The sequence below is a fragment of the Mizuhopecten yessoensis genome, unplaced genomic scaffold (genome assembly GCF_002113885.1).
Source record: "Mizuhopecten yessoensis strain PY_sf001 unplaced genomic scaffold, ASM211388v2 scaffold10635, whole genome shotgun sequence".
Classification (NCBI taxonomy): Eukaryota; Metazoa; Mollusca; class Bivalvia; order Pectinida; family Pectinidae; genus Mizuhopecten; species Mizuhopecten yessoensis.
This window is the reverse complement of record NW_018408645.1, coordinates 1523908-1547091: the sequence shown is the minus strand read 5'-3', so window position 1 is coordinate 1547091 and position 23184 is coordinate 1523908. Positions and strand designations below refer to the sequence as shown.

The window sequence follows — 23184 nt, the reverse complement described above, 5'->3', positions numbered from 1 at the left end:
CAATAAACCCACACAAAATTAATAAATGAAATATCCATCACTGCAATTTAAAATCATCCGATTCCAACCGATGATCAATTGGCATTTTCAACCATTTACCGAACTCTATTCGGAACTATTTTATTACTAATTCAAAGCAGAAGTGATCCAGGTATTTCTGGCATGAATATTGCATGTGCAAATTGCTGTGTTTTTGGGTGTATAAGTCGGCTAGCTAGTATATTTTGTCAGTCAGGTTTTAAAGTCTCATGATTGATTGACTTACCCTTTTTACGTAGTGATACCCAACTATAAGTACGGTACCTAGAGAGCAGGCCTTTAGATTAAACTTCTTCCTTTATGTAGTGGTCGTATTATGTAGATTTATATTGGCGCCGTCTACAGATAATAGTAGGGTTAGGTGTTTGCCCACATATAGTAGCAGGTATATGTAGCTGTGATCTTGTTTTTTTGTTATCGTCTATGAGACATTCCGCCTTTATAGGATTTATATTCATAAATTAAGATCCTGACAAACCCAATTTCACCGAACCTGGGTTTGGTTTCTCTAGTTTGAAACCAACTCTTTTACAATAGTAAAAATTACATATAACATACACTACCTGTCTATGTCCTGGTTGTGACATTTTAGTGAAATTAAAACTTCATTCTTCTGCACCTATACATCATTCTACACATGCCACAAAGTTTGTTGATATATGCAACAATTTATGTCTGTGAAAATGTTGAAGAAAATAGTATGAAGGGAAAAAAAAAACTAGAAACAAATAATAGCTATACAGAGCTAATGTTCATTGTTTAACATGTACGACTCTAAATTAATCTCCATGTATCCTGTAATTAAGCTTGCAAGCAGTAGTTCTAATGCAACAAGTCATCTTCAGTAAGTTTTCATATTAATTATGCTGCATGTCTATATATATATAATGCTGTGCTGAGTCGCCTTGCTGAGCAAGTTATATATAAATTTAATACAGGAAAATAATTGCCCAATCCTCATTATGCCCAACATACTGGCCAGAAGGACTGCCGGAATGGGGTACGATTTTACTAGCTGTGATAACGTTGTTTCTGTCGAAGAGATATTTTCTTTCGGGTATTAATATTAGTACTAGATTTTACCGGGCTCACGTACGTACGCCCCAAGGAAATCCAGCATTTGCCAATATATATGGAATTCTACTAGCTCCCTACCCCCACATTCCCAACACAATCGTGGGAAAGAGCAAAAAAATAATTTCTTTTTTTTCTTTCTTTCAACGGTCAACCTTCTTATTACAGACAATATTCTGTTGTTATTAGTGTTGACCGTATGTAACAGGTTTATAGCTAGGCCTACATTAGTACTAATATTAATACCCGGCCTCCTCTGATACGACGCAATATATAAAAAAAAATCTCTCGTCGTCAGAAAGCTACGTTATCGCAGCTAGGCCTACATATCAACGTACGCATGTCCGTCGACGATGGGCTAATAACAACAACATCGTTGCATTGAAATTTAAAGAAAAAGAAAGGACAAATCTTTACTTACTCATAATGTTTTTCGTTACATCTTCGTCTATCGGTTACCTGTCCTTCTCCTTTCCACGAAAACTGTTTCGCATTGCAAACAGCTGAGAAATATTTCTTAGTCATTTTCGCTTCTCGAGTTTCTCAGCTGTTCCCTTTTAGCTTTCCCGCCACCAGTCCCCAAACCAGTCTTATAGTCTGTTTCATCTTGGATCAGAATATTTGACCCGTCTTTAATGATAGATATAATTTTACACTACCCATGAAGATTGATAGAATAAGTCGATATATCAATTATATAAAAGACATTGGAATGCATATTATTTCCATAAATAGAAACAATTGAAAAACAGTGTCAACATATTAATACATGTTTTTTGAAATGTTCCATACTTTAAATTATATTTTGTTCCTCTCTAGCCTAATCATTGAAGTAAGGTAAAACTCCGAGACTTATGGAAATACTTTATTTCAGTTATTAAAGCGTTTGTAAGAAACGTGTTTGATAATGCTTTTATAAAGTTTGATTTTGACCACAAGAGCGTCAGCATGGCGAACCGAACTGTGAAGGATGCTCATTCGGTGAAAGGGACGAATCCTCAGTATCTAGTGGAAAAGATCATTAGAACAAGAATTTACGAATGCAGATACTGGAAAGAAGAATGTTTTGCGCTGACTGGTAATGTTGTCTTGATCTTACTTCGCCTTGATTCACAAAAGTTTGTGTTGTTTTTTTGAATTTTGAAATGTTTTGACAACTACATTGTATCACCAAAACGATTACTGTAGTACTGTATTTTCCTTGCGTGTAAAGCATTTGATAAGGAACTTTCCCGAATTCGAGGAAAATTATTCAGTTATTTCCCCCCACCCTGATGTCACATAGGGAGAAAACTACTATAACATTATTTTATTAGCATATGAAGCCGCTGGTTGGCTATTTTTGATCGGATATGATGTGACTGCAACCAAGACATAACTTCTTGATATACTACTGTATTTGCTTCAACAGGTTTGAGTTTACAAATCATGATATATAATGGATTGTTATTCCTTTTCATGTGGAATAGAAAAAGCATGCAAGGGTACTGTCGTAATTGTAATAAAAGCCAATAATTGATGAGGGTTTGTTGCTAAATTTTGGGAACTGTATATATTGAATGCACGTCTGTTTGCTGACGATTGACTACTGTTCAGGCCTATTCACAATAAAAATGATTCCACTCAGCTGCAAAATGACCTTTCCAATGTATAAAAATGGGATGAATGGCAGATGAGTTTCAACGCATATACATCTTTAGTCATTAGAATGTGCAAGAAGTGATCTGCCATCTCCACCATCTACACCATCCATGGTCAAAACTTCCAGATCGTTTCCTTGAGTAAATATCTTTGCGTTACTATTTCCAAAGATTTCTCCAGGGGACCTCACATTTCTTCGATAACTGCCAAGTCGAACACAGCACTTGGATTCCTGCGCCATAACATGCAGGCATACATGCCATAACTTTCCTGTGCAAAAGAGTGAGATCAGTTATTATTTTTAGTGAGATTTGGTAAAAAATAGTGAGATTTTTTCTCTGAATTGGTGAGATATTTGTGAGACATTTAAAGCATAAATTATATATAGCATATATAACATAGTATTAATCATTTGTGTTATTCTGAAGCCTCTAATTACTTTGTTAGAGCCAAAATTGGAAGATTTATTGATATTTTAAAGGATTTTAGGAAGGTATACACGTGACCAACAGTCCAGATAAAGGTGTTAACATTTAAAAGTAAATATATCACATAAAAGGCAAAAAAATAGGGTAATTAAAAAATATTTCTTCGATAACTGCCAAGTCGAACATAGCACTTGGATTCCTGCGCCATAACATGCAGGCATACATGCCATAACTTTCCTGTGCAAAAGAGTGAGATCAGTTATTATTTTTAGTGAGATTTGGTAAAAAATAGTGAGATTTTTTCTATGAATTATTGAGATTTTTTCTCTGAATTAGTGAGAAATTTGTGAGACATTTAAAGCATAAATTATATATAGCATATATAACATAGTATTAATCATTTGTGTTATTCTGAAGCCTCTAATTACTTTGTTAGAGCCAAAATTGGAAGATTTATTGATATTTTAAAGGATTTTAGGAAGGTATACACGTGACCAACGGTCCAGATAAAGGTGTTAACATTTAAAAGTAAATGTATCACATAAAAGGCAAAAAAATAGAGTAGTTAAAAAATATCTCAAAACATTAGGAATATTTAATATTAAGTTTTTGTGGAAAAAATGTAAACCAAAAACTACTATTGTTATATATCCAATTTTGAAGAAACTTGTTTTCTTCTGTTTATGTTATTGTCATTAACACTCAATCCCATCCCGACGACAAGAGAATAAATTCTGGATTCAATGTCAGTGTCTGGTTTCGATTTTATAGTCACCTCCAACATTTCCGTCAGTAAACCATGTTTTCGATTGTAATGAATTAACAGCTCTTATGTTGCTGTTTAATGTTAATATCAACTGTCATCACATATATTAATTAGCAACTAGCCCCCACTGGACATGGGATCACTGATTTAATTGCCTAACAGTTCACACATCGGTGAGGAAGTCACCAAGCCATGCCCCGCTAAATCGGCTGGCCAGGCCATTCAGAACTTTCACACCTATGCTGCTAATTGTCCTGGTCCGTAATATAAGTGGCTCGCATTTGACTTCAGACCTCTTAGTGGCCAAGGTCAGTGTGAATCCATGTAGCTATTGTTTATTCACTTAGATTGACCAAATTTCGTTTCTTTTCGTGAGACCGATTGAAATTCGTGAGAAATGTGTCTCTCGTCGTGAGGATTTTTTCTGAAGCAGTTTTCGTGAGTCTTACGCCAAAATCGTTAGATATGGCATGTATGCGCAGGGTTGCTCCAGGAAGGTTAAGTCCCTCATGCATACTTCTTTAGTAAGTCATCAGCTAGAGTATGCATGCTCAGCACTGTATCCCTACCATAGGGATCACACAACTCAGTTTGAATTTGTCGTACAAAGAAGATCAGCTAGGTACATGTTTAATGACTAAAATTCTTGCACCCTGGATTAGTCACCATGGTTGATAATTTACAGTGGGAAACTCTAGAGAAAAGTCAGAGGAATGCGAGACTAGTTAAGATATACAAGATCCTCCATCACTCCATAACTTTTCAGACACTTTACTTATTCGCTCAGACTCTAAGCACAAGAGGTAAACACAGAGACTCAACCCTATTACATCTACAGCAACAAAAGACCTATACAGTTAACCTTCTTTCCCCACACCATAAGAGACTGGAACCCTCTTCAAGCCTCTGTGGCTACTGCCGAGACACTTGACTCCTTCAAGTAAGCTTTTTACCTCTCTGACACTTTCTAAGTACACACAGATTACAGCATACAACCACCTGTTTGTAAACAAATCCCTACACAATTCATCTCCTCCCATACTAATGCATGGCTGGCCTGTAAGTCTGACCTGGTACCCTTGAGTCGCCCAAAGGACGAATCCTAACCTGTCCACTCAACACCTGGTTGTATACGTCTGCACCGTCCCCAACCCCCAACCCCAATACTTCATCAGGTCAATGCTGTAATACTGTTCCTAAATAAATTGTATATTACTTCTTTTTTTATACTTAAGTAAACCCTAAACCCCCCTCACACACACACACACACACACACACACACACACACAATGTACATGCGCACACATAACACATACAGTTATCACTCCAACCTCGGAGCCTTGGCCTGGGGAATCCCCTGGGTCCTCCCTGTGTACCAATGCACTGACCACACTCGTGATTGCTGAACTTAGTTTGTTCCAGATATTTCTGCATCACTGAAAGCTAGCTGGTCAGTAAGGCTGTATTTTCCCCTAATATTTCTTGGCTGCTACACATTAAATGTAACAAGTCTGTTTGCGATTTCTATTTTATATCTGGGCCTTGAATTCAATACAATGTTGTCACTTCATTTGTGGTATATTTTAATGACATTTTTTTAGGTTTAGGATTCATCTGTACAATGAGCATGGACTTTGGTAATATTGACAATGACATGGATAAGAGATATCACAAGTAATTTGATTGTTTATCTTGTAGCTGCCTTGCTGGTGGACAAGGCCATGGAGCTGAAGTACATTGGCGGTGTGTATGGCGGTAACGTAAAACCATCTCCATTCCTCTGCCTTGTACTCAAAATGCTGCAGATCCAGCCAGAAAAGGACATTGTTGTTGAGTTCCTCAGAAACGAGAACTTCAAGTAAGCATTGTTTACAAATGTAGATACTATCATTCTTTATGCTTTTTCTCCATGGAATCATTATCATTGATTTCTGATCTATTTTGTTGTTTGTTTGGGTTTCACATCCAGATTCCTTGCAAAAGCAAAGATAATAGAATTAAAAGGATACTGATAACAGTCTAGGGACTGTCAAAGTATTTGATCAGTACAGAAAAAGCTGTAGGAAAGAATCGAAATTGCAAAGTTTACTTAGTTCTGAAAGAATTCATAAAAATGTTATGATTAATGTTAAATTTTTAACATTTATCTAATCTGTACACCTATGTTCAAACGATTACTAAGCAAAGACTTCAGAAACATTATGTAGATATATCAATTTGGCAATAGCCAATACTAAATTTATGCCCCTACCACATTAGTGTAGGGTCATTAAATGTTTGTATTTTCTGTCCGGCCATCTGACTGTATGACATATTGATTGCACTTAGACTTTAGCTCCATTATGCTAACACATGAAGTCCAGCAGTCATCTTACCTCATGTGGATAAATCATGTATTACATGCATACCTATTGATAAATTGTAGGTCACTGTGACCAATATTTTCCACTTCATTGACTATGGTAAGACTTTGTGTTAAGCCCCATATCTCTTTGGTTAGATTTTGCTTCAGTTTAAAACTTGGTAGTTATATTGTTTACATTTCTCTTTTTTTTTTGCCAGGTATGTTCGAGCACTTGGAGCATTTTACATGCGATTAACAGGGTCATCATTGGACTGCTACAAATACTTGGAGCCCCTGTATTACGATTACAGAAAGCTGAAACGTCAGGACAAAGATGGTGGTAAGGGTGGTTTTACTGATTTTTTTATTGATATTTTAAGAAATAAATATGTTAATTAATTTTTCTTTTGGGTTAATTTGATGGCCCCCCCCCCCCCCCTCAATGTCTGTGCATCATAATTCATTGTCAAAGCTATAAACAGTGTATTGGTCAATCATTGCTATTTCGTCAACAGATTCACAGTTATCAGTTCTGACTTTATGGGCAAGGAACATTAATGTCTGACAGAACTTTTTCTTGTCTAGATACCTATTATCAATCTGTACATCTGCAGTGTGGCGGGCGCCCAAAATTTGTGTATTGTGCTGAAGCCATAATAGAAATGTTTAAATACTCCAGAGGAAGATTTGAACAGCATTTTGCTGTGCAAAAGCTGATGCTTATTCAAAGAACTTGGTCATTTATTATTGTTTAAATACATATCAATTTTGCAGTTCATGCCATAATATGCTTGGACTGCACATATAAATATTGCTGATATATCTTTTAGGGTTTGAGCTGATACATATGGATGAGTTTATAGATGAATTAATTAGAGAGGAACGAGTGTGTGACATCATCTTACCGAGACTCCAGGTAAGTCAGAAATAAGTCTATATAATACTTAGTACCAAAAACCCACGTGTACTCAGTGTAGCTGTTTGTATGTATATATAGTATACCTGCTCTGGGAAGGGTGATAAGATATGAGTGGAAAATCCTGAAGACTTCTGATTGTTGTTGTTGACACCACTACGTTGTGTATGTTATTATATTATAATGTGTTCACTATATTGTTACATTGATTACTTGTACATACCTACAAAATCAAATCATTCTCCTGAAAAGCTGTGAGTTGGCATAAATCAGTCTTTTTGTGATTTTAAAATTTGCACAATTATTACATATATTTGTGTATCTTTCAAATATGCCATCAATTCTCATGGTATGTACCCTTCAAACATGCCATCAATTCCGTGTACCTTTCAAATATGTTGTCAGTTCTTGGGTTCCATTCCAATTGTCATTAATTCTTGTGTTCCTTTCAAAAGTATCACCAACTAATTTACCCAGACCAAAATACCATTATTAAAAGATATTTGACAAGTTTCTTTGAATGGAAGTCTTTTTGAAATGAGATGCATGTGACATTTAGGTAGCATTTATACTAAAGACATATTTTCTTTTGTCATATGTCCACAGAAACGAACAGTGATGGAGGAGAGTAACACACTGGACCCTCGGGTCAGTGCATTGGAGGAGGATCTGGAGAACATGGACACCTCAGATGATGAGGAGGCAGTGGTCAGTTTCAACCTCATGTTTCATGTCACTTAAATGTACATTGTAAGAACTTAGTGCTCATGCACTGTTAAAAAAATGTAGGCCAAAAGTAACAGGTAATGCATTGTCACAAATGGAATAGGAAATGTCGTGGAAAGAAGCTTTTTATACCTTGTATGTTGTTATTTTTTGGGGGCAAAACCAATTCAGAGAAATTACTTTTGGCTAACTTTATACAAAGGTCAAGTATGAGAAAACCTTGAATGAGTTCCTGAAAGGAATCAAAAGCCAAGGTCACCGTTACTATTTATAGAAATTTGTCAAAAATAAGTTTAATATTGTCAGGTCATACCTCCGCTGTGTTTCACCTGAATGAAGTTTACAAGGGTTTCATTTCATGCTACACCACATACTCTCTTTGACATTATAACTCTTATTTGCTAATATTTCATGTAGAATTAAGAAATTTCATTTAGACCACAACTGTATATAGTGAAGATAAAGTAAATCAGGAAATTCTACAAGACTTGATATCTAGCATTTTGTACCAAATACCAGGTACATGTATTCTCAAATCTTTTTCATAGTTTGATGGTTATTTCAAACTTGGTATCAAAACTAAGTGTGTATACGTAGGCTTTGAAATGTGGATTATGCTATTCAGACAGTAGGTAAGGAATTCAGGCCAGATCTCTTGCTTTAAACTGTCTTTTGACTCATCAAAGTCAGTGTGGTAGCCATCTAGTCATTTATGACTGACTCTGCTAAAGGGAAATTTCTACAGCTCAACTAGTTGAACTCTGGACTAGTAACCTGTGGTCCTGGCTTCAACTCCTAGTGAAGGCACTGGGAAAATGTGAAGTCAGCTACATTGATACCAACTAAGGTACTCTGTCAGATGGTCTCCTTATAGTGCTTTCACAAACACAGCTGTACTTTTGAGGGCTTGATGACAAGGTCTTTCCATGGAAGGGGTGCATGTCACACTGGTGAGCCATCTAGTCACTTGTTACTAACTCGGGTGAATTTTTCTTTAACTCTGTCAATGGAGCACTGGTCTAACAATCTTTAGTCCCGAGTTCGACTCTGAACAAGGGTACTGGGAGCAAATTACCTTGGTTGCATAGATATTGAATGATATGTAATTGGGAAACTTTAAGGCAATACAGAGCAAAAAGTAGGGAAACAATGGTTATGAGTTTCAGTATTTAAATATTTGATGTTGCAGCATGAGAGAAGTTTATCTCCGGAGCGGAGGAGAGGCAGCCACAAAGATGTAGACAAACCAAACAGAAGTCCATCACCGCGACACGCTCGCAGTCCTTCACCCCACAGCAGGTACATAATATTAATACCATCTCGTACAAGCTGATTTTTAGCAAAATCTTCCTTTAATAAGTGAGCAAAAATAAATGAATTATATAGCTCCGTTATTAACTCATAAGTCATTCTGTGGAAAGGTTTTCCTTGCAGATAGTTTTTCACAGACATTTTCAATGCGTGTTTATCATGATCTTTCTTTTTTACTGTTATGTAATGGGATATTTTCTGCAGGTCTAACCGAAAGCGTTCTCGGTCCCGTGACAGGGATAAGGACAGAGACAAGCGTCGCAGATCTCCAGGTAATATTGTCACTTTTGTCTTTGTGGGTCACAGATTTTGGACAAAATAATTGAACTCAACCCATTAAGTAATTAATCTCTGTGTTTAAACTCATGAAAAGTTAACATACTGGTATTTATCACAAGTCGACGTGGCATTGGTAAAGTTAACATACTGGTATTTATCACAAGTCAACGTGGCATTGGTAAAGTTAACATACTTGTATTTATCACAAGTCGACGTGGCATTGGTAAAGTTAACATACTGGTATTTATTACAAGTTGACGCAGCATTGGTAAAGTTAACATATTGGTATTTATAACAAGTTGACGTGGCATTGGTAAAGTTAACATAGTGGTATTTATCACAAGTCGACGCGGCATTGGTAAAGTTAACATACTGATATTTATCACAAGTTGACGCGGCATTGGTAAAGTTAACATGCTGGTATTTATCACAAGTCGATGCGGCATTGGTAAAGTTAACATACTGGTATTTATCACAAGTTGACGCGGCATTGGTAAAGTTAACATACTGGTATTTATCACAAGTCGATGCGGCATTGGTAAAGTTAAAATTATTAACTTCAAAGTTGACTTATTTTCACTCTTTATACTATGTAAAAAAGGAAGTGCAAGCCATAGACAGTAAAGTTATTGTGCAATTCATCAAATTGTCTCAGTCCTAAATTGGCCGGAAGGTCAGTATCTTTGAGGAAAGGACCTTTATAATCAAGTCACTTTCCACTAAGAAGACTCAATCTTTATGAAGTTAATTGAGATGAGTGACTGATGATGGAAGTGTTTGTTTGATTCACCATTTTCAGAGAGGTCACGCAAGGAAAAGATTGGTACTGGTAATTTGTTTCTGAGAAAATTGAGGGATCTTTTATTTTGTTTTGCCTTCGCGGATTTGGACATTGTGATCAAACATTTTATAAAACCGCTTATGATTGTTGTAAAAAACATTTTTATCGTTTTTTATAATGGTGATGAAAATTATTTGGTAATTGATCATGATCTTCTATTTCATCAAGATAATTTCAATACATATGTGATATTGTATTTCACCTCCAGCTGTCAATACTTTGGGGGTTAGTGGTGTAGAGGGCACACAGTAATTGATAAAATATGGGTGGTCAGGGTTAAAAAGATTGTTGAAATGTGAAATGAGAACAGGGAAACGAGAAAATGTAGATGATAGTGGCACAAACTTCCTCCCTTTTTTATAACCTGGAAAAGCCCTTTTGTTTCCAGGAGATCTTTTTTGATCATTCACTCACAAGGATATGAGATTGTGAATACTTCATCAGTCACTCTTACCTGTGAATATACTTCATCAGTCACACTTACCTGTGAATACTTCATCAGTCACACTTACCTGTGAACACTTCATCAGTCACACTTACCTGTAAATACTTCATCAGTCACACTTAACTGTAAATACTTCATCAGTCACACTTACCTGTGAATACTTAATCAGTCACACTTACCTGTGAATACTTCATCAGTCACACTTACCTGTAAATACTTCATCAGCCACACTTAACTGTAAATACTTCATCAGTCACACTTACCTGTGGATACTTCATCAGACACAGACACTTAACGTGAATATACTTCATCAGTCACACTTAACGTGAATATACTTCATCAGTCACACTTACATGTGAATATTTCATCAGTCACACTTAACTGTAAATACTTCATCAGTCACAATTAACTGTAAATACTTCATCAGTCACACTTCCCTGTAAATACTTCATCAGCCACCCTTAACGGTAAATACTTCATCAGTCACACTTACCTCCGAATATACTTCATCAGTCACACTTATATGTGAATATTTCATCAGTCACTTTTACCTGTGAATATACTTCATCAGTAACACTTACCTGTGAATACTTCATCAGACACACTTACCTCTGAATATACTTAATCAGTCACACTTACCTGTGAATACTTCATCAGTCACACTTACCTCTGAATATACTTCATCAGTCACACTTACATGTGAATATTTCATCAGTCACTTTTACCTGTGAATATACTTCATCAGTCACACTTACATGTGAATACTTCATCAGTCACACTTACCTGTGAATATACTTCATCAGTCACACTTACCTGTAAATACTTCATCAGACACACTTAACTGTGAATATTTAATCAGTCACTTACCTGTGAATACTTCATCAGTCACATTTGTCTGTGAATATACTTCATCAGTCACACTTACCTGTGAATACTTCATCAGTCACACTTACCTGTGAATACTCCATCAGACACACTTAACTGTGAATACTTCATCAGTCACACTTACCTGTGAATACTTCATCAGTCACACTTAACTGTGAATACTTTATCAGTCACACTTATCTGTGAATATACTTCATCAGTCACACTTACCTGTGAATACTTCATCAGTCACACTTGCCTGTGAATACTTTCATCAATCACACCTGTGAATACTTCCCCCACAAACTCATTTCCTCATTAAGTCATGAAAGATATATAAATCAGTAGATTAATAAGCAAAAGGGATTTATTGATTCAAGTCACTTCTTATAAGGAGGGAGTACAGATTGGTACCAACTATTATTTTAAACAATATTTGTGGATTTTTTCAGTCAAAGGTTATAGACTTTAATAAAAGTTTTACACTTTCCATGATCTGTTTCATTGATAAATCATAAACAGTCCCATTGTGAAGCTTTTCCATTGCGTGGTGGTTGGTTGTTTTGTTTATAAGTGCACTGCATGTCTACCATAGGGACCTAGGGAACCTTCAGCTAGATATTGGGTAAAATGTTATGGTGATGGTTGAAAGATGGTATGGCTATTTTAGAAAATGGTTATTGTGACAGAATTGAATTATTATGAACTACTCATACCATTTGGTCATTGGGACAATGAAAAATATTGTATAGCAGGTATGAAGTAGGAAAAATTAAATGATAGCTGACTTTGATTGCTATTGTGACATATATAGTTTAAATACGAGACATTTTACAATTTAATAACTTTATGTCCATGCAGAGGCAAACAGGTAGTATAGATTGAATTTGAAGTTTATTTTTTTAATGAATGATTTCTTAAAACTTTAAAGCATCATATGAAATTGTTTTCCAAATATAGAAACGAAGGGCTTCCGTGTTGGTTTAGTTGTTTCAAGCTATGAAATAAAATTGTCCTATTTGTTGTAGATATTGAACGTTTCACAAAATTGCTTAATCAAACACTGTTTGATGTACAAATCAATTTAATATCATCAGATGGTAAATCATCCTGAACACAGCCAGTAGTGTCCACTTGAAATATCAGAAGATAACATCACAATGAAGTCAAAATTAGTCATTAGTCAGTGCTGGCATGTTTCAGACAAAATATCACTGTCAGTTCATACTGGCCTGACTGTTAAAATATACAGATTTTTCTTAGTCTTTATTTATATAGCTTTAGTTATTGTTCGAATTTCAAAAAAGATTTTACTCTTCCAAGAGTGTGCTTTTCATTGATTAGTGACAACATATTAACTGAATGTTAGTATATTTAATCTGGGTGAAATTTCCGATTGAAGATGTTACCATACCAGGGTAAATTTGAATAAACATTGACCAGGTATTTGCGAGGAGACTATTCATCATTATTTCATTAGATATGAATATTAATTGCCCTTGGTATGAAAACTCCTTTCACACCAATGCAGCTGGACTATTTCCTCCAATGAACAAGTCTCCATTTTTTCATTAAAAGCAGGGCGGTTGATGTATTTCTGTAGAATCTTTTCCATGATGTATATATTGTAAATATTGTATGCTTGAATTTTAAAATCATTCTATGATTTTGTGGGGTTTTGTCTAGCACCATACTTAATCAGTATTTTTCTTTTAACAGAGAAATCAAGGCGTCGTGATGAGGATGATGACAGGTAAGTAAAATGTTTGTTTTTTTCTTCTGATTCAGTAAGTCATTTGGAACTTAGAACTTACATTAGTGAAAGTTAGAAAAAAAAGAATTACATAGTTTTGTTGTTCTATTCTATTTACAATTTTTTTTATTGATTATATTTACATCTTTGCTAAATTTTACAAATTTTTTGGTTTTATTTGCAGAAGAAGAAAGCACAAAAAACACAAACATGACCATAAAGATCATAAAGACCGAAAGGAAAGCGATCGCCATCACAAACACTCTGACGACAGTGACCGCCATCACAAACATTCAGATGACCGTGATCGTGATCGCCACAAACACAGGGATCGTCGTGACAAACGTGAAAGTGGCTTATCACAGAAAGAACTGGAAATCAAGGAAGCAAATGAGCAGAGGGCCAAACTAGGCCTGGGACCATTGAAATAGAACAGAACTGGGAACTAAACAATAATGAAATGTGTTGGTTAGCTAGTGCATCCAGGGAAACTTGTACACCTCTGTCTTGGTTTATTAAATGTCTATTATGATAGCAGGGTAATTTATGTCTTTTAACAAAATATCTTTTTAATGGAATGAATAAGGAAATTTAGATTTTGTTAAATTTTACATAGCTCAATGAAAAATATTTGGTAGAACACTGGCCTATGCTTTAGAAAGAAATTGTAAGACTATTGTCATCAAACCAAATTTGGTATTCTTTCCTTTTTATTGCAGTGTATGGAAATTTCTTTTAGTGAATCTTGGGCTCTTATAGCATCCAGGGGCACACATTTTGAGAGTATATGTAAATTTCAGTTCACATGCATTGAGAACTAGCCATGTCATTTTTGACACCAATGAACTATTTCAAGTGCAATAGTATGACACTAATTTCAAACCTTGTGCCTAAGGGTGGCTCAATATCAGAAAAACACTTTTAATTATAGTCCTTTCATAGGATTGCTATACTCTGTATATCATGTTTCATGACACCTGCTATATGCTGTATATCATGTTTCATGACACCTGCTATATGCTGTATATCATGTTTCATGACACCCGCTATATGCTGTATATCATGTTTCATGACACCTGCTATATGCTGTATATCATGTTTCATGACACCTGCTATATGCTGTATATCATGTATAATGACACCTGCTATATGCTGTATATCATGTTTCATGACAACTGCTATATGCTGTATATCATGTTTCATGACAACTGCTACATGCTGTATGTCATGTTTCATGACAACTGCTATATGATGTATATCATGTTTCATGACAACTGCTATATGCTGTATATCATGTTTTATGACAACTGCTATATGATGTATATCATGTTTCATGATACCTGTAATATGCTGTATATCATGTTTCATGACAACTACTATATGCAGTATATCATGTTTCATGACAACTGCTATATTCTGTATATCATGTTTCATGACCACTGCTATATTCTGTATATCATGTTTCATGACAATTCTTGTCTGCTTTGTCCAGAAAAAAGTTTAATACTGTTCTGCTGTACTATATAACAAGAAACTGTTGCAAGTAAATAATGATTTTGTTGATTTAAACTTGTATGGTAAGTTGGTACTAATTTAAGTTCTACAATTGTTTGCTGTACTTAACAAACTTGTGGGGTCAGTTGGTACATGCATTGTACACCTGGCTATACATTATAAACTTGCTACATCATTCAGTAAGTGTATTTGAACACTTAATCACTTACTATCAGATACTTATTTTTTGGCCAACTGCAAAAAACTAAAATGTTGATACTCTGCAAAAGTTTCGGATTAATAATAATATACAACATTTGATATAGCGCCCCATCTAGCTAACATAAGCCACTCTAAAGCGCTTTACACTACATAGATATACAATTAATACAATTAGGATATACAATTTTTGAGGAATTCACAGGAGCTGTCTTATCAGGCGCTAACTACTAAGGTGTCAGTTAGACTCCAGCTTAGCTAATGAGATTGTTTAATAGACAGGAAGGAAATATTAAGTGTGAAGTATGGTTAGAAAAATGTGTTAGATTTGCTGCTTTAAACATGCCGTGTATGAATTCTGATGAAAAATTTGAAAAGTTTCATGGCAAAAGAGACATTCTTATTTAATAAACCATTTTATTGTTTAAACATATAAGACTTGTCTCTTTGCTCAATGTAAATGTTATCAAGTAGATTGCTATCCATACATAACATTGGGTACATATGGTACACTATCATACTGTATAGCAGGTTGTTTCCGTGAGGATATCCACCAAATTTAGATTCTCTCGTATCTCAAGATTGCAAAATTTTATTAATGTAAATTTAGTTTCCCAATTCTGACTAAAAATTGTGGAAATTGAAATCCATGAAAATAACTTGCTATAGAGTATCTTGTTAGAGAAGGTTGGAAAGTAACACTTGAAATTTCATTACAACATGTTCATGAAATAAAACTGAATTCTTAGAGGTGTACCCTAATATGAAAACTGAAGAAAAAACAAAACAGTGGAGGATGACTTAGAGATGAAAAAACAAGATAGACCAAATCTACAATACAGATGACAGCTTTATTGATTGACACTAAATAATCTACAGCTTAGCTGAGATTTTCAATAATAATAATAAAATAACAAACAATCCATACTTCTCATTCTCACTTGTCAACACTACAAACATACTCTTTCTACAGTAAACCCTTCCACACCCTTTAATCAACAGTGAAGTCTGCCATTGTTTTTCTCTGACCATTGTGGACTAGTCTACAAAATGTTATTAAGGTTGGAAGGGTTGGTACACAGTCTTGTACATTTCAATTTACACAGACTACAATACACCCTTGTACAGTATCCTTAAGTCAGTGTCATAACTTCATGAGTACCATAACTTCCATCTGAAATATGTCTTTGGATAGAATCTGACCGTTTGACACTTAAGACATTAGGATGTTTAGTAAACAGCTTACTCGAAAACAAGGCAACCATAACTTGAATGAGTGATATGCCCTGTATAATGCTTAACTAATGGATATCTTCAAACCAATATTATACATTTACCACACTATGGCACTGCCACTATAATGTAACCCTGGCAAGTTCAGACGGCCTTGATATAGACTGTAAATGCCATGGCCCACATGTTAACATCGTCAGTATTGTAACATTAATATACCAATGATCCTCAATGGAAGATGGCTGTTCTATTTATTTAAAAAGGATGCTGTAATTTGAACTAAATACTGATTTTAATAAGCAGATTTAATTTGTATGATATTAAAATACTCCAAAAAAGGTTAATATAGGCATTGATCTGTTTTGATATATGGCATTTACTAGGAATGATACATATTTGCAGGCAAACAATTATAATGTGCTGGCACTCATTATGCTGTTTGTCTGCAAAACTGTATCATTCATGCTTTATCAACATTAATGGTAAATAAATATTATGACTGAAGAACATATTTTTTCATTTGAAGAGCATTATTATAGACCAGAAAAAAATGAAAAAAAATGAGACTAGGTTTTACAGGAGCATTGGGAATTTTATATGAGAAATTCTATTTCATAGAGCAGCACATTGATCAAGGGGGAGATAACTGGTTCTCTCCATACATTCCAGACACATCGGAATAACTAGTATGTACCAGTACATATGTATACTGTTCCTTCTACCGTGTCACTGTGTTTGATGCCCCTGAGATTCTAAGCTGTCAAACTTTACACATGTACAAACGTATTTTACTACACACTACCAATATGGCACAACATTCCAAGATTTGCTGCCATCTAAAGCCATAAAATTCTTCTTTACATGGCTGTAGGCCTGTAGGTACAAAAGTGTATAACCAGACATGGGACTGATGTATCCTACTACTGTTAACACTATCATACTTGTGAATACATCTTTCTTATCTGTATATGAATTCAATATTAACTTATTCCACTTACCATCATAAACCATCTGTCTAATCACTTTCTTCTCACATTTAACTACAAATTAAAGGCTTTTCCTCTCTGTCATTATCAGTCTACTGTCTGATGACCTTCACAGTTCATAACAGTAATCAGGTATTTAAAGCTTTAACTACAAGTCTTAAAACTAACATAGTGGGAGAGAAAATCCCAAAAGTGTGAAGGATCTAATCTAAATCACATTCAAGTCACACTTTGACTTAGTGTTAGAGGTTTTCATTGAATTTAACAGATTATGATCCAAATTTCAAAAGTAATCATGCCAGGTATTTATTGTTTGTATAAATGTATTCAAAATAGACCGATGCGGCAGCCAATTAATGAATTTGAATATAAAAACGGATATTTCTTGCATGCTGAAATTTCAATAATTTGACACAAATTTAAACATGGAAGTGTCATTGTATCACCATTTTTAATACACTTAATAGTGGCAAGTTTTAGATGTTTTATATTGTTCATACATTTTGTATGCGATAAAAGTGTAACATTAATTGTACAATATTGATACAGTATTTTATTGCTTATTTAGGTCAACTCAAGACTTTTTGATCATTGATCCCTGTAAAAAAGGAAAATTGGCGCACACTTTGTCAACAAAAGAAACATACAGGCCCCCCAACCCCTCATTTTTGTCCATTTAAGAACAAGAAAAGCATATTTAAAAAAAAAAAAGGAATTATGTCAAATTTGTATCTTGGACATATCACAGCAAGAAAACAAGACATACAATTTTCTTTGAATATCTATTTTCTCATAATCTCCTCTGTATGATATGGTATGGTGTAAAATAAGTGTTGAATTGTCACATGAACAGATCCTTAAAATAGAACAGTATAATATATCATCACAACCAGGTCATAACCAACTGTCTGTAGATCACCAGGTCGTGACCAACTATCTGTATATCACAAGGTCCCTAACCAACTGTCTGTAGATTACCAGAGTGTGACCAACAGTCTGTATATCACAAGGTCCCTAACCAACTGTCTGTATGACACCAGGTTGTAACCAACTGTCTGTATATCACAAGGTCCCTAACCAACAGTCTGTATGACACCAGGTTGTGTCCAACATTCTGTATATCACAATGTCGTGACCAACTGTCTGTTGATTACCAGAGTGTGACCAATCGTCTGTACGACACCAGGTCGTGTTCAACATTCTGTATATCACAAGGTTGTCACCAACTGTCCGTACAAAACCAGGTCGTAACCAACTGTCTGTATATCACAAATTCGTGACCAACAGTCTGTATGACACCAGGTCGGGTCCGACTGTCTGTATATCACAAGGTCCCAAACAAACTGCCTGTATGAAACCAGGTTGTAACCAACTGTCTGTATATCACAAGGTCCCTAACCAACCGTCTGTATATCACAATATTCCTCACCAACTGTCTGTAGATCACCAGGTCATGACCAACCTCCTGCATGACACCAGGTCCTAACCAACCGTCTGTATATCACAATGTCCCTCACCAACTGTCTGTAGATCACCAGGTCCTTACCAACTGCCTGTATGAAACCAGGTTGAAACCAACTGTCTAGATCACCAGGTCGTGACCAACTGTCTGTAGATCACCAGGTCGTGACCAACTGTCTGTAGATCATCAGGTCGTGACCAACCGTCTGAAAATCACCAGCTTGTGACTGACTTTCTGAATAGTATAACAATCTGGTTCTAGTAACCTGAGGACCGACCTTTAAGGTTAGATGCTATATTATATCCCTTTATCAGTTTGTATTACCGTTATTATGTACATAATAATTGTGAACTACCAAAGTGTCACTAATACATTAATTCTGTGCACAATGTGTCATAAATTGCTGTAACAAAACTTCTTGCTTATTTCTCATTTACTAAATCACAGCAACAAATAAAAGACATGAACATATAATTGACAAATTGAAATATGTATAACAGCCTGTGTGAAGTATTTCCATACATCCAACTTTTCGAGCTGATGAAATGTAAAAATGTTAACACATTCAGGTAGTGTACAACTATCAGATCTTGATACGCCTACCCAACCAAAAGTCTCGTGATAACAACAACAAATAAAAAAGAACCGCATGTGATACACAGTAATAATAAACAACAGTAAAATAACACCAATACTGTTACAATCATCACATTATAAATAACAAGTTAAGGACATCATTACATGTATCATGTATTTTATGACAAAAAACATTTCTCCTGTAACATATAATTAATGCAGTAAAAAAGATTTAAAAACACTAAATTCTGATATCTAAAACCATGATTACAGTAGATAAAAATATTTGCTGTGCACTGACGTGATATTGTCATCCTTTTCACAGAAACAGCAATACTCATGATAAACAAAGCCCACTGTAAGTGTTTTCTCATTCCATTGATCCTTCCTGTCAATCGTAACAGACATATGGTTGTGTGTAACAATGTATTGCTATAGTTATCCAAAGGGTTTTATTACTAGCAACAACAGATTAATTGGTAATATAAAGACACTTGTATATGATACCACAAAACTACAGGGTACTGACATTGGTAGTGTATGTAACAAAACACCAGTTGACCTTTATCTAGGTCAACCCTCACTCTATGTCTTCTTTGTGAGTGAAACAATACTATACACTAGGAATAACTATAAATGTATGTTCAATTTAACAGGTTTTTGGAAACAATCTTTATAGGCCAAGTGAAAAAATTACCACATTTCCTGTCACCACTGTTTAAATACTCTGACCTGTGAATTACAGACAAGCTCAGTTCTTGTTCTACTTTTCCTATCAGTGCTGTTACAATACTCTGACCTGTGAATTACGGACAAGCTCAGTTCTTGTTCTACTTTTCCTATCACTGCTGTTTCAATACTCTGACCTGTGAATTACTTCTAAACTCAGTTCTTGTTCTACTTTTCCTATCACTGCTGTTTCAATACTCTGACCTGTGAATTATGGACAAGCTCAGTTCCTATTCTACTTGGTGCACATACCACAAAACCTTGTAAGGTTAATGTGAATGTAAACATCATATTCACAAAATCTAAATAAGACTACCTAAAACAGACTTAAAATTAAATTTAAAAGTGACCATTCTTAATATTAGACTTCATAATACACAGAATATACCCAGGTATAATTTGAGATTTTAGTTAATTATAAACTGAACTTACCTAGGTTTAGTTCATAATAAAAGGATGTTAGTTTGAAATTTTTCTGCACGCAAATAAATTTTTGTTTATTTGTTAACCGACCCAAAATGTTTCAAAATGATATACATGTTAGAAGAAATGTGACTATAATTTCAATTTACTTTACAGTCACTACTAATATCTTATAAAACATTCTTATTTAATCCTGTACAATACAACAGCACTACTGTCTACCGGTATGTACATATAAACAGTTAGTCATTGTGGTGACAGCCTTAGTTACAGCTTCTATCACAGACTGTGGAAACACCAGGTACTGCTGGTCTTTATCATTTGCCCCAAGATGATAATAGTAAACACAGTAGAAATGTTTGAAACTAATCATTTTTAAATCTACTTCACTTCACAAAATATGCCCAAAGAATTTATCTTGAATACAATGTCCTTAAATTTGTAATTGATAGGATGTTTTTTTTCCAATACTTATATCAATTATCCAATTAACGTTTGAAAACAAAGTTTTAAATGCACAAATGGTCTGCCTTACAGCAGCCTATCCCTACAACAAGGTGATTAAGGGCCATCACATGATAAAATGGTAATGTAGTTCGTGGCCAAGGGAGGCCCGTTTAAAAAAGACAGATACATGGTAAAAGAGAAAAGATGTTGACAATTGTTTGGGCCTCTTATATCACCAATGGTTTTGTTGGGCATTTTCTTTCCCTCACATCCACAATGGGATATAACCAAAAGTAGAGTGAACATGCTACACACACTTGTTAAATACCCAATAAATGGTGCGTTGTAAAACCTGTGAGGACATCAGTCTTTCATGATATAAATAGCCAACATTTATGCTTATATACAGCCCTATATTGTAGTCTGGGACATACCCATGAAAAAACACCTTGTTTACTGCAGATAACAGGTATCCATGGCAACACAACTTCTCCCTTAAACGATCTGTTGTTTTAAGAGAATCCATGTAATCAGGAATTTGGTATCATGTTATCTGTATAAAGTAGTTATGGTAAAATGATGTGCAAGGAGCTTGACCCAGGTGTATATGTAATAAATAGTCTCCCTCTGACCCTGGGTTACATTTATTTATAATACCAGGGAGGGGGTTCGCCTCTGTTAGATGCATGTACCCTGTAAAATGAAAAGGGTCGCCTGAACAACATCCCCCGACACCAGGTTATATATCATATGAAGGGGATGACTTAGCAACAGAACTTGACCACTGATTACATGTAGTAGGGGGGTGGTGGTCACCATGACAATAACTTGTCCGATGGTTACATGTAGTATGAAGGAGGTTGCTTTTACAATAAAGTTCAACCCCTGGTAATATACGAAGAGGTTGCCTTGAAAAAAGAACTTAACACTTAAATAATGAAGCATGAAGAGGGGTTACTGTGACTGTTGGTTACATGTACTGATGGCAGGGGTCACTTTGATAACAGAACTTGACTGTTGGTTACCTGTACTGATGGCAGGGGTCATTTTGATAACAGAACTTGACTGTTGGTTACCTGTACTGATGGCAGGGGTCATTTTGATAACAGAACTTGACTGTTGGTTACCTGTACTGATGGCAGGGGTCATTTTGATAACAGAACTTGACTGTTGGTTACCTGTACTGATGGCAGGGGTCATTTTGATAACAGAACTTGACTGTTGGTTACCTGTACTGATGGCAGGGGTCATTTTGATAACAGAACTTGACTGTTGGTTACCTGTACTGATGGCAGGGGTCATTTTGATAACAGAACTTGACTGTTGGTTACCTGTACTGATGGCAGGGGTCATTTTGATAACAGAACCTGACTGTTGGTTACATGTACAACAGTCTTACACAAGCTTTGTGTGAAGAACGAGTCAAAGTGACCATTCAATACAGGGGTCATTTTGATAACAGAACTTGACTGTTGGTTACATGTACTGATGGCAGGGGTCATTTTGATAACAGAACTTGACTGTTGGTTACATGTAATATGAAAGGGGTCACACTGGTTATGGAAAAGGACCATTTATTGATGTAGTTTGAACCTGACTGTTGGTTACATGTAGTATGAGGGACATCACCTTGACTACAGCACTTAACCCCTGGCTACATGTGGTATTAGTGAGGTCTTCTTGACTACAGAACTTGACCCCTGGAAACATGAAGCATGAAGAGGGTTGTCTTCTCAATTTAACTTCACCACTGGTTTATGTAGTATGAGGGGATATTGTCTTGACAACAGAACTTGACCCCTGGTTACACATATTCTGCTAGGTATTCATACAATAGTCTGTAATTAGTATAGTTACAAAAATAATCACAGATTTAGCCAAAGTGGAGATGAATAACGCAGTGTGCACATGCTATGGTTGGTCCATTGATCCTGTAGGTTAGAGCAACAAGCTTTCAGGAGGGCCCATTCATGCTAGGTGGTGGATGTAGTTTCTTGAGTTCCTGTTTCAGACTAGGCAAGAGACCTCCGAGTCGCCGATTGGAGTATTTGTTTGCCCAGCCCTCCACCTCCTGAAGGTAAAACATCATTTAAATTTATACTGTTATTGTGATTGCTGATGATGCAATGTGCATCATTTTCTTCATTCAAAATACTTCTGGATTTTAGGATGTTTTCCAAAAATATGG

The 23184-nt window shown here is 35.4% G+C and overlaps 2 protein-coding genes across 2 annotated transcripts in view; one reads left to right on the top strand and one right to left on the bottom strand.

Moving 5' to 3' along the window:
• Positions 1 to 23184, bottom strand: part of LOC110461554 — a 70459-nt gene that overhangs the window by 13519 nt on the left and 33756 nt on the right. Inside the window, exons 33-35 of the mRNA XM_021515067.1 lie at positions 22957 to 23067; positions 22022 to 22367; positions 1535 to 1652 (exon numbers count right to left, since the gene is read on the bottom strand). Coding sequence (XP_021370742.1) covers positions 1535 to 1652; positions 22022 to 22367; positions 22957 to 23067 — 575 coding nt within the window. The remainder of the gene's footprint in view (positions 1 to 1534; positions 1653 to 22021; positions 22368 to 22956; positions 23068 to 23184) is intronic.
• Positions 2015 to 15276, top strand: LOC110461557 (pre-mRNA-splicing factor 38A-like). The gene is made up of 9 exons (XM_021515071.1): positions 2015 to 2191; positions 5647 to 5806; positions 6511 to 6632; positions 7123 to 7208; positions 7815 to 7916; positions 9124 to 9233; positions 9450 to 9517; positions 13394 to 13427; positions 13612 to 15276. Exons 1-9 carry the CDS (start codon positions 2062 to 2064, stop codon positions 13856 to 13858), a joined length of 1059 nt encoding a protein of 352 aa, XP_021370746.1. The 5' UTR covers positions 2015 to 2061; the 3' UTR covers positions 13859 to 15276.